This window comes from Callionymus lyra, chromosome 17 (genome assembly GCF_982586985.1).
Source record: "Callionymus lyra chromosome 17, fCalLyr1.hap1.1, whole genome shotgun sequence".
Classification (NCBI taxonomy): Eukaryota; Metazoa; Chordata; class Actinopteri; order Syngnathiformes; family Callionymidae; genus Callionymus; species Callionymus lyra.
Genome location: NC_141834.1, coordinates 10,484,415 through 10,498,082, shown reverse-complemented (window position 1 = coordinate 10,498,082; position 13,668 = coordinate 10,484,415). Strand labels below are relative to the sequence as shown.

Here is a 13,668-nt window from a genome sequence, read left to right as displayed (position 1 = left end):
AAATACGTGAACGGGAAACAAACCCCGTGACGTCACCACGCCCATTCAGTGCCAAACTATATTTGATTTTTGGAAAAACATAGTTTCTTACTAATAAATGTAGAATTAATTAGAATATTATTAAGGAAACTGTGTATGTCAATTATTTAAAAGTAAACACGAACATATTCCCCAAAAAATGTTTTAATTCCCATAAACAAAACAAAAAATACTTTGTGGATTTAGAGGTTTTTATTTTGAGAAGTATTATTGTTAATGCAAATCCAAAATTCAAAGACCAATTTTGTATCGACACCAAGATAAACATTATCAGCATCTTACGCATTTTTAAATCATACTCAGCAAATATCACGTTATCAACAAAATAATAAACAATATTAAAGGTTTAATTTGCGAATTCAAAAAGTATATTCAAAGAATTTAATTAATCAAGAGTGGAAAAAGAGCGAATTATTCATTTGATTTACTCACTTATTTACTGCACAGCAACTTGTAATATTTCCGTCGCTTTGTTTTTTTTTGTGTGGATTTGTTCTGTTGTTGGAAAACCTTTTTTGTGATCGAATTTAAATGTGTCTTTTATTATTATTTATTTTTTTGCTAATATCTTTCATCGTGTGGTCATTTGTTCGGATCTGGTCAAGGTATACATCTCCTTTTGCATATAACCAATTAATGTTTGTCTTTTTTCTATATTTAATTGAAAAAAATAAACTTATTTCCAGCATATTGTCAGACTATTTCCTAAAATAAATAAAAACTACTACATATAAACACAGTACCTTTATTTTTACCAAAAATATTGACTGTGTTTCTAGGATAATCCAGTAGATGGCGACAGAGAATCAGCAATGATACCTGAAACAATCACCTGTTGTGAGATTATTGAATCATTATTTTTTTAAATCGTCTGTCACAGCTGGTACTTTAATATTGTATGTTCGTGTTTGACAGCGACTTGATAGAGAATATTCCATGTTGTAATAGAGGCGCTTTTATGAAGGACGCGGCTGATTGTGGCTTCAATAATTCCTTATTATCATTTTAAAAAGATGATCTGAAGTATGCCCAGGTAGTGTGGATGAAGATGACCTTAAAATAATCTGAATTTGATGGATCAAATGTGTAGGAATATTGGATGATATTCTGATATTCTTCCCTGATTGGAGTAGCCTCAGCAAAAGGGTTTAAACATACAGTTCATTTAATATTACTAATAATTACAATAATTATTATTACAACAAAAATAAACAGTAGAATAATAAAAGTCCAAAACTTTCACTAGATTATTTTATTATAAAGCACCATTTCTAGACATTCCATCGGAGGAGTTAAGTTTAGGTAATGGTTTGTCTAGTAAAGAATGAATGAGGAAAAAGTGGAACAAAAGCACAAAAGGAAGCGATTGTTCGCCACACTGCGGTTAAAGTAGGAGCCGAGCCATGAAGAAAGGCCAATCACTGTTAACTTCCTTCCATCACACTAAGAAGATCCAGATTATAAATTCAAATTAGAACCCTCGGGCAGGTGGTGGGTGTGTTCCTTTGAGAGGCAAGAAGACTCAGAATGTTGCTTCTTCTACACTCGAAAAAAAAAAAAAAAGCAGCAGCCTAGGAAGTCTGGGCATCTGCTTGGAACGTCACCTGACCTACTTGGGGGGTTTCTTAATGTTGCTAATAATTTACAATCTTTCGCCCCTTTATAGCGTGATAAAGACATCCTTGTATGTTGTTAAAATGGCTGTTTTGTATCACCTCGCTCGTCACTTCTCCCCGGGCTGCGGGTGGGGTGTTTGATAAAAAATGGACGTCGACTACCTTTTTTTTAAAGACGCCACGGCTGAACGGAATTCTAACGACTTGTTTATCGTCAGGATTTTGCAGCTAACGGTTTGAACACAATGCAGTTTTTTACAGTTGAAGTGGTAAATAAAGGGGTCGGTTAATTGACCGAAGAGCTCGTCTCTCTCTCTTTTCTATTTCAGTCACACTTTAGAGGTGACGGCTCTTAAAACATTGTCATTCTGTTTTGATCTGCACAAACGTACGAATCCCGTCTGTTTTTTTTTTTATTGCTGGGAGCGCGGGAGGGGAACACTGTCACTCTTGTGCTAGTCAAAACACAAACTCTCTCTCACACACACTGCAGTAAATCAGCTTATGAATAATATATGCGTGTACCTTCTTTATTAATATTAAACATTGCATAATGAAGCGCCGACTATAAGCAAATCCCACAGCAATATTATCACGGGCTGTCCTGGAGTGGACCTCTCATTGTTTATGTCAGTCACATCACATCGCGGTTAGACACATCAAAACAAAAGCTTTTAAAGGCGCCGTCGTCTCGGCCTGACCTCGATACTTTGTCTGCGGATATCGCGCGGAAATGCTGCTAATTGACAGGAAAGTGATCAAGTATATTTGATATTCTTCTTTAAGAAGGACTGTAAATAAATAAAAAGGGAGAAAAGAAAGAAAGGTTGGAAACATCACATCAATAAACAGAATGAAATACAAGGTATCATGTGACCTGAAAGTTAATATGATTTTTTGGCGGGATTTAAGTACGCGAGGCAGAAATAAATACAAAACACACACAAAAAAGGCAATTTTTTATAAATTTATGAAGAAATAAAATGCAGTGTTTTGATGTATGATGAAAAAATATTGAAATATTTAATGAAATATTAGAAAAACCTCACTAAATGTGCAGATCTATAGACCTGGTTACTAGCTAGACCTGAAAGCTAGCGAGCGAGCTAGCTCATAGGCTAGCTAAATGCTATATAGAATGTAAATATAGAAAGGATGGAATGGATGGATGGATGGATGGATTGGCAAAAGGCAGAAATACAGAGTAAGATATTTATTTGTAATACAAAAAATATTGACATATTTAATGAAATAGTTGAAAAAACTTCACTTAATGTGCACATACCTAGACCTGGCAGCTAGCGACATGAAAGCTAGCGAGGTAGCTAGCTAATTAGGATGATGGATAGATGGATGGATGGATGGATGGATGGATGGATGGATGGATGGATGGATGGATGGATGGATGGATGGATGGATGGATGGATGGATGGATGGATGGATGGATGGATGGATGGATGGATGGATGGATAGATGGGTGGATGGATGGATGGATGGATGGATGGATGGATGGATGGATGGATGGATGGATGGATGGATGGATGGATGGATAGATGGATGGATGGATGGATGGATGGATGGATGGATGGATGGATGGATGGATGGATTGATTGATTGATGGAGGGATAGATAGATAGATAGATAGATAGATAGATAGATAGATAGATAGATAGATAGATAGATAGATAGATAGATAGATAGATAGATAGATAGATAGATAGATAGATAGATAGATAGATAGATAGATAGATAGATAGATAGATAGATAGATAGATAGATAGATAGATAGATAGATAGATAGATAGATAGATACATACATACATACATACATACATACATACATATATACATAGATAGATAGATAGATAGATAGATAGATAGATAGATAGATAGATAGATAGATAGATAGATAGATAGATACATAGATAGATACATAGATAGATACATAGACAGACAGACAGACAAAAGGCAGAAATACAGACCATGATATTCATTTTTAATAACCTCGAGGAAGTAAAAATGTAATTTATTTAATCGACTCCGATCTGACCAGTGAGCGACCAAGAAAAAAGTTTCGACACAAATCCTCCGATGTTAAATTGATGAGAAAAGCATTAAAAACCAGTCGCGGCGACATGTTCCATGTCTGGGTTCGTACCGGTGGTACCATTCCTCGGATGACAACCTTCCTATTACTCGTGGACTAAACTTCCTGCTCAGCCTGTCTTGTCTTTCGGGTCATGCCCTGCGGTGGATTCAGGTGTCTCCCATTCAAACGTTAGCACTTACCACGGCAACCGTTGGCGTCGTCTCCTCAGGGGGCGACACTCTTGGACTTAAAACCTTTCCTGTGTCCACGAGTTGTGGGTTTATATTTGCGCGAAGGCTGGCCCTCTGCAAACCCAGCTCTGCCCGGCAGCCAGCAAGATACAAGCTATAATGGAGAGATTGATGTATTATTGAACACCCATGGGTGAGTATCAGGGAGCCGCTCGCAGGGAAGGCAAGCGAGTGTGTGAACTCGGGATAATGTTTTCCTTCAACATCCGCCCGTGTCCATGATTGCCGTTGCAGAAAAAAAAAAAAGAAAAAAGAAGACATTTCATGTGATATATGACAAATTTATGCGCTCAAGTCAAAGCAATATGCTCGACAACATGCTCGGGCTCTGGTTGAAGGGAACCAGCCGCCGTGCTGTGTTTTCCATGCACAGTCTGCCGAGGTTATGTAGACTTGAGCCAGAGCCGAGATGACATTTCAATTATATAAATAATTACTGCCCTGGAAGTCCCCAAGGCCTGCCCCCGAGCAATCAAACTTCTAATGCTCTTAAAATTGCTCGCCATCTTTTATTAATGGCCGACTATAAAATGTGTTGCTCTGGCTGCTTACTCCTCTGCTGATCCGCCTTGAAACAGTGTCCACTCGACATACATCTGGATTCGGACTTTTTATATTAAATAAACAAAAACAACCTGGATGGTTTTAAAGTTTCCGGTTTTGCGATTCATCTTTAAAAAAAAGAAGCTACAACTATATCATCATTAAGGGGCTTAACTATTGTGAGTTGTGTGTGTGTGTGTGTGTGTGTGTGTGTGTGTGTGTGTGTGTGTGTGTGTCAGGGTGGATAGTTCCACTGCAACCATAGCATCATTTTAGTTAGAAAAACAACATGTTCCTTAGCCAGAGTGTAGATAAGACCTTACACTGGAACCGCAGATGATGGATGGTTATTTAAAAAAATGTTGAAGTGTAAAGTTTTTTTTAGGGGAAAAATAAAATGTAAATTAATATATCCACGAAAAAAATAGGCTGATTTTTTTCATTAGGTTTTCTAATTTGACAATTTACAAAATCAACATCAATTTTTGCTTTAAAAGAAATGTGTGATGTATACAAAAACACTTATATGTTGTTACCAACAAAATACATCATAAGGAAAAGGTGTCATTTTTATCTGAATAATTATTATTGATAAAAGATATTATGTGCAAAAAAGTGTACATGTAAAAGAAAAAAAAAACACAAAAAGTGTGACAACAAGACAAAGACATACTGTATATAAAATGCCAATTAAAAAATAATTTAAAGTTTAATTAAAAAAGATAGATACGTTCATATATGGATGAATTAAAAGAAAAATAGGGAAATAAATAAAAATGAAAAATCTTAAAATTTCTATGAACAGATGTGGATACTGACAATCAGATATTACTTAATATAAAATGCAAATGAGATAAGTCCAACACAATTCATTGAAATCCTCAAAAAGAAAATTAAAATGTTTTTTTTTATGAATCTACATTTAAACAGATAAATGACGACTCCAGGCACAGATTCAAACGCTAATACTTCTTGAACTATAACTTGTTATCGCTGTTAAATACACAAGAGTCACAGTGAGAGGCTTGTCGAGGACCCTCTTGCAAAAAAACCCAAATAATAATGGAGTCACTTATTATTAGGGTGAACTTCTTATTTCCGCCAATAGAGGCTGCTGTTGCCTCACAACGTGCCCTGAATCCGCTTCACAACAAAGATGCAACTTCACCTCGAGCTCACATCGGAAGAAGTAAGTGTCGCCAACCTTGGACCTTTATTTGACTTGTGTTTTATTTAAAGCTTTTTATTTAATGTTGAGCTTTTGGTGATGCGGACGACGCAATAACTTGCGTAGAAATCCTATACTAAGGTAAAATGTCAAAGGTCAAAAGCCATGTTTTTTAAATAAATGGCTTTATTTCAACCTCCTTTTCCAGTGGACACTCTAAGACAACTTTTTTTTTTTATCATATTCTCATTTCATTATTATTGAGGACACCTGTTGTGAATTTTAGGCAATCACTGAGCTCACAAAGCAACAGCTGCTTCTTCCTTACACACCCACAGACAAGTGACTTTTCAGACCTGCCTGCGCTTCCCAAACAAATGTTATCTGTGTGTTTATCTGAGGGAGAAGAGCGTCTTAAAACAAACAAAACAAACAAAACAAAAGTAACTCCACAATGGACTCTTTAAGGTTAAACTATTCTACACAAATCATCGCTGCAACAATAAATCATATAAATATTAAGTTACTTAAATATACACATCATAACTTTTATAGACATTTTTCATTTATTTTATAATCCTCATTTGGATATTATTAAATTGTCAAATTATTTATTGACCTATAACTTTCCTTCTCTAAGCATTTTAAGTGACATCACTAAAGGAAACAGTGTCTTTGTAACATATGAGTGTGACGAGGATGCAGGACAGGCAGAAATGAATACTTTTATTTACTTGTTCTATTAAAACATAAATAGTATGGCATCTATACTATGATATTAATGATCAATTTGGCTAAAAATTGAGTAAATATTTGAATTAACTCGTGATGTCAATAAACAAGAGTAAATTCACTTTTTAAATAACTTTAAAAACACACATTATGTCATTTAAAACACTTCGATTAAGCTTTTAAATCTTTTTTTCCAGAGCTCATACTCACAAATCACCTTTTTTTTAACAATTGCCCAATTTATCGTAATAAATCGTGACGTCACCATTCATAATTCAATACTTTTTGTCCTTTTTTATCACAATTAAAATACACTTAATAAATGGAAATTCGCAGAAAAAACTACCACAAACCTGATCAATTTAAAGTAACTTTTTTTAAATTTTTATGCCAAACAGTTTCTGAGAGACACACACAGTGAGAGCTGAACATGACACACACGTACACACACACACGCACACACACACACACACACACACTCTGAGGTTCTCCCTGGCGTCGTGTGAGTCAACGAGGCTCACTTACACTGCAGGAAAAGTAAAGGGAAAAAAAAAAACAAAAAAAAAAAACGTTGGACCTCTGCTTGTTGGACGAGGCGGAGGAAGAGGAGGGAGGGAGGTGTCTTGTCTAACCCCCCTCTCTCTCTCTCTCTCACCCCCCCCCCTCTCTCTCTCTCTCTCTCTCTCTCTCTCTCTCTCCCCCCGCGTGTGTGTCTCTCTCCATCAGCCGCGGCCACCAAAAAGCCAAGAGTTGCCGTTTGCGCGCACCGGTGCCAAAACACGCAGGAGGAGTCCGTGCCAAAGGGTCATTTCTTAGCGCGCCACTGCTGACATTGGAAGGACTGTAAAGGGGGGTTCGGATCCGAGAGTCAAACTGCGACCCACTTGCTCCTTCTGACGTTAGAATTAAAAAAAGAAGAGAGAGAGAGACGAGAGGGGGAGACTAGGAGCGCATCACCGGCGGAGCAGCGGGTAAAAGGTGGGCAGGATTGACTCAAAAACATTTTTTTTTATCCATCCAATCCCCCCTTTTTAGTCTTATTCTCCTAAAAAAAACAACTCCTTCTTCAATCCAGGTGTTGCGCAGAAGGACATCACTGGACACTTTCGCTTTGGTCAAAGTTGGGAGTTTTTTGTTGTTTTTTTATTAAGAAAAGAAAAAATAATTAGAGGAGACCCCCCCACCACCCCACACACCCCGACATCCGAGAGAAAGACCAGGACCGACACCAACCACGGTACAAGCCGACCTCAAGTGCCGTTCACCGGGCGATGCCAGAGTAGATGCCGGGGCAATGTCCCGCCGCAAGCAGGTGAACCCGCAGCACTTATCGTTGACGCACCGGGAGAGTGTCCACGGTAAGAAACACACTTTCTGTCAAATCTTGTCTTGTATCTGTATATTAGAAGAATTAAACACGGGGGGGAAAGGTCGAGATAAATGGTTGAAATTGACTTTCAGATTTTATTTCACTTTTTTTTTTTAAAAGACACGTGTTTTAATTTAATGTCAATTCAATAATGTGGAAATACAGTATTTAAATGCTTAAAATACACACATTTTATCCACATAATTTCCCTTTTGCACTAACCTCCTCTTTTTACCCAAAATACAAATTGCTGTATATCCTAACAACTCTTTTACCTTGAACTCCTTATCACATTTAATACCAACAAAAAAAAAAGTTAGGCAATTTATAATCCTTGTTTTAAAAAATTGTGTCCCTCTTTTTTTCTGTTATCTTTCAATATTTCTGGGGGGACAGAGGAAGGTGATGGAAATGATCCCATAATCCAATTTCAAATCAATTAGATCAATTCAACCTTCATCTCCCTTACGTCCTAAATCCAATTTTCATAGAGGCCTCTAATTCACAGCAGAAGTTTCATGATGTAATCTATGCCCAATATGCTTGTTGTTAAAAAAAAAAAAGAAGAAGAAGAAGCTTGTTTTGCACCCCTCCGCCCCCCCACCACCACCTTCCATTCAACACTCCCCCTTATTACTCTTTTAAAGGGAAGCTGCTTTTCTCTTTGTCTTTCCTGCATCTTTTTGCGAAATTAGACAAATATCGGCCTCTGACCGACCTTTTTTTCGGGGGGTGGTGGGTGGGGGGGGGGGGTTTGGATTCATGGAAGCTACAGTTGCTCCTGAGGCGCTTGTGTGCATGTGTGTTTAACCTGAGCCTAACAGTGGAGCTGTTTGCATATTTTTTTTATTATCAGGGGAACGTGTTCAAATTTGGTCTTAACTGTTAAATACGTTCCCTCCTTCGCTCCCAGCCATAGGTCACTCAGTTTGACGCTTTTTTTTGTTTTGTTTTTAAAAAAAAAAAAGGTAAATGAACTGGCAATTAAATGAAAAGAAAACAAAGTTGTTAATAAAAAGTCCCTGCTTGTCATTGTTGTCCGGTAAGACAAAGAGTCACTAGTAACTGGGCCATCTGCAAGGGCCCTGAATCTGGTCCTACCTGTTCTCTTGCACGATACTGTCTCATGCTTGTTGAACCCTCGAGCAAAGATAATGACCTGCGAAGTTCAATTTCATGGACTGGACTTGCAGGTATTTTTTTCTTCTTGTCTTGGTTCGTAGCCAAAAAAAGGGATCTGCAAATATATTGCAAGATTAATATGTTTAACCTAATGGTGTGTGAGAACAATGCATGCGAGTGTGTACACAGCACGTGTTTACTGTACGTCCTCGTTTTTTTTTTTTCTCGAAAAAAAAAAGAAGGTGATTATGCACCGAAAACCCTTTTGACCCCCTGTGGGCTGTTTCCACGAAGCTGCAGGACTCGAGGATCACACCTGAGGGGCTGGAGGATCTGAGACTGGGAACCAGACTTATCATTTGAATGAGTCAACACCTCCGGTAGATTATTACAGATCATTTCAGCCGAAGGGGGGGGAAAAACAAAACAAAGCAGGTGCTTGTTTTATTATTAATATTTGTCATATACTCGCTCGTCGAGAGGTCGGCCCGCCCTCGTGAAAAACTTTTAAGTATCGCCTGTCAGGAGGTGCTCGGGTGATGAGACCAAGTCGCTGCAAGTCGCCCCGGCCGTACATCACACGCCATCCCATCATATCGTGGGGGTTATCCAGTGTAACCGAAGGCGGCGTCGTGCCCTGCAGACAAGGGCCTGTGGGTTCGAGCTGCCCTCGCACAGGTACCTGGAAACCTGAATATCAGCATATTTTCCTCCTTTTAGCTTCAAGGCTGGGGTTGAATGTACAGTCTCTCACACTCCGGAGAGGCGCCGTGGTTGACCTTTAGAGTTGAAATGATCTTCATTATCTGAAGAGACAAAAAAAAAAACCCATTTATCACTATAAAAATCTCACATGATCCGCACTTCAAACAGCAGCCTTTTCATAATATTAATAATAATTGAACTTAATTATAGTTTGGCAACTAATGGCGGGATAAAGGTGTCTATTGTGTGTTGGACGAACAATTGTGTTGACACCTTTAATTACGTCTTATTATTAGAGATTATTTTTGAAGTTGACCTCGAAAACAAATGTTTGACACACGAAACGCACAATTGTGTCTTGACTATTTGAACCACATTTTCAAGATGCTTTTTTTGTGTCAAAATGTAGATCCAAGAGATAAATTGTGTGTTTATTTAAGAATCTAACTTTTGTTTCCGAGGTTAATATTTTTAGGAGGTATGTTTTAGTTTATTTGTGTCAAAGTGTGGATTGTTGAGAGAATATTTGTACATTTTAACTCAAAATCCAACCCTATAAACCAACTTTTTTTTTCTCCCATTCTCTCCAATCAATCAATTGAAACGTCAGTTATTTTTCTTTTGTCATCACAGGCCGAGTGTTTCTGCGACGATAACCCTTTGTGATAACTGTTTACTCTCAGAAAAAAAAGGCGTGCTACTTGTGAAGCAGTTAGTTTTTTTTTTTGTTGTTTTTTTTTTCTCTCCCTCGACTTTATGTGCACCATATGGCTGTCAGGCGCTGGTGCGAAACCCACCCAACGCTCTGCAACACTACAGTAAATATTCATACATGCATTGTGGTAAATCTCTCTGGAGATGATTGGCGAGTGATTTATGATTGGCTGTGAGGCTCGGATTTCATTTCAAACATTATCAAACTAAAAAAAAAAAAAAAAAAAGAAAAAGTCTTGCCGAAAAGCTGCCGAAGCTTATTCTTGATCTGGAATATTATTATTTCCATTATCCGAAATCTGCAAAAAACAGTGATGTGGGATTTGATTCTTATCTCCCCTTCCGAAAAAAAAAAAAATGTCACGGTGGGATTTCTTAGGTTGAGGTTCAGGCTCGTATCTTCGCTCACTTTTCTGGCTGTTAATGTGAGATTTATGACAAGAAATGCGGCAGATTAAACGCTGATAAAAAAGAAAAAGAAGAAAAAGGAGGTGCAGCTCGTGGCTCTGCTGTGGCGGTGCAAGGGCTGAAGCGAGGGCCGTTTGTTGTTTGAATTTTTTGATTGCAACCATCTGCAACGTCGCTGGTGTCATTTGTTTTCAATGACAGCGAGGATCCTCTCGAAAAAAAACAAAAAAAAATCTTCCCCCTGTGGGCTTTAAACTCCACTGTATCTATAGCTTCATGGAAGACAAAGAGACAAGTCTGGACTCATTCAGCATGACAGCATAAACACAACTTTCTTTTTTTTAAATTTTTTATTATGACCGAAGGAGGTCCAAAAGCAGCTGCTTTTTCGACAACCCGAGAAATTAAGAATATTAATTCCATGTTAGTTTAATCTAACAGGAGAGAACATGTCAAGCCATACTTTGGATTTTTCAGCAGCTTCACCTGAGGCTCAGTTTGATCCGAGCACACGAGGACGTACACAATCATTTGATAGATTTATAGCTACAATTAAAAGTCAGTGGATGTGAAAGGGCAGCACTTTTTTTTTTTTCCTTTTTTATTCCAGACGTGTCAAACCAATCCGCTCATCCCCCCCCTTCACCAACTTTCATTTCAGAATTATAAACGGACACACTTTTTTTTTTTACCCGTTTAATTGACACCTTTCTGGCTGGAATCACAGTATCATGTGCGAGCATCTGTGCAGCAGTGAGAGTCGTTCACACACTGATCGCTCCTCATCACACTGATAGGGGGTGCTCTAAGGCTGTCTGTCTTCACTCACACTTGATAAGAGCCTTGTACATAGGAGGACCATGGTGTGTGTGTGTGTGTGTCACAGAGAGGAACATGTTTTTTTTTTTTGTGTGTGTGTGTGTTGCTCCCATTTCCCTGCTCAACATTTGCTTCTAATTTATTCCAATCGCTCTTTATCTGCACTGTAAGCCATCTCGACTATTACATGCAGATCAGTTGTATAGTTATTATTCAAATGATCCTCCTTTTTTTTCTCTTCTATACCATCTTTTTTTCCCCCCTCCTCCATCTCATCATGCATTACCTACTTTCATATACTTGCACATCTTTTGGACTTTTTCCCCCCTCAAAATATCTATTTAAATCTTATTGAAGTTATTATAAATCCAGTAGCAAATACTGTTGTTATACCAACAAATGAAGAATAAAACAAAAGAAAATACATATATTTTAAGACATATATACATATCAGAACGACTAAAACGGCAACTAAATAAAACTATTGTCGAAAATGATACACACACAATTATGAAAATGCATAAAATATCTATTTAAATCTTTTTTTTATTGAAGTTATTATACATCGAGTAGCAAATACTGTTGTAATACCAACAAATGAAGTATAAAACAAAAGAAAATACATATATTTTAAGACATATATACGTATAAGAACGACTAAAACGGCAACTAAATAAAACTATTGTCGAAAATGACACACACACAATAATGAAAATGCATAAAATATCTATTTAAATCTTTTTTTTTTTATTGAAGTTATTATAAATCCCGTAGCAAATACTGTTGTAATACCAACAAATAAAGAATAAAACAAAAGAAAACAAGTATATTTGAAGACGTATGTACGTATAAGAACGACTAAAACGGCAACTAAATAAAAACTATTGTCGAAAATGATACACACACAATTATGAAAATGTATTAATACAGTAAAAAGAGTATAAATAGTATTAAGAAGGATAAATAAACTACTTTAAATGTTTAATTCATGACCCTTTGACCCCTACTTGTTCCTTTATCCCCCTATCAATTTGACTGACGCGATCATTTAATATAACAAAATAAACTTTTCTTTTACATGATAACATTGAAAAATATACAGCGAGTTGTTTCTTTTATATACATTATTAATTAATATATTAGGTATTTGCGACTGCTGCTGACGATGATGAAAACTATTCGCATGTAATGCATTCATTTATGAAAGAAATATATTGATTTAATATGGAATTTGAAAGTCAGAAAAATTAGTTTTATTAAAAAGAACAATATATGGGTTTAGCAATATTATTTTATTTTAATATTGTTATTTAATTGCGTTTTAAAAGAGAACAAATAGATTCTGAAGGCGTCATATCTTCGCTCGACACCTTCACTAATCAGTCGTTGACGTCTTCTTCGTCTTCTTCTCTCTCGTCCGTCCATGTTGTCTCTCTTTTTTTTCTCTCGTTGTTTGATTTCCCTGCAGCAGCAGCTCCTACCGAGTTCCTCCTTTCGCATGTGTTTTTCTTCGCACAGTTGCGCCCCAGGACAGGAGAGTGTTTAAGGGACGGGGTGCGGCTTTGAGAAGATGTCCTAGCGATATTTATCAATGACAGTGCCAAGGCCCCGGCAGTGTTTACCGTCTTCGGCCCCTCAGGCTCCGTTACTCAACCATAGGTCTAGAAAAAAACCGCCTCAGAGAGAGAGAGAAGAGAAGTCGTCAAAAAAAAAAAAAGGGTCTGTCAGTTTTTTCTTCTTCTGTTTGAGGGCGACGCCATCTTCTCCACCTGCGTCAGAAAAAGCTTGGGCCTAGCGAGCGTAGAACCCTACTTTATCGTCGCACATGCATGCGATGCGAAGCGCTATGGAACGTCGCTTCATGAATTTATGTTGGCGAGCTGTGAACTGCAGGTAAATATGTGTTTGTGTTCCGTCTATGCTGCGAGAGATTATGAGATGGAAATGATCTGGCAGGCGGCCAGGAACCCATCGCCATTTGGAGACGAGATATTTTGGCGTCAGATCATCACTCCGGGGTGAAACGACTGGACTGGGATGGGTGTGAAGGCGAAGCTGGGGGTTGCATTTATGAAGGGGTTGAAAAGAAATGA

At 37.6% G+C, this 13,668-nt stretch overlaps 1 protein-coding gene across 4 annotated transcripts in view; it reads left to right on the top strand.

Annotated features, from left to right (window-relative positions):
- Positions 1 to 6,744: 6,744 nt before the first annotated feature.
- Positions 6,745 to 13,668, top strand: part of bcl11bb (BCL11 transcription factor B b) — a 38,373-nt gene continuing 31,449 nt past the window's right edge. Inside the window, exons 1-2 of one of the 4 annotated variants that reach the window (XM_087812710.1) lie at positions 6,747 to 7,416; positions 7,514 to 7,796. In XM_087812710.1, coding sequence (XP_087668836.1) covers positions 7,733 to 7,796 — 64 coding nt within the window. In that variant the 5' untranslated portion in view covers positions 6,747 to 7,416; positions 7,514 to 7,732. Of the gene's footprint in view, positions 7,797 to 13,342; positions 13,469 to 13,668 lie in introns of those variants that run through there. The other 3 variants (XM_087812711.1, XM_087812709.1, XM_087812712.1) reach the window with 3 other exon arrangements.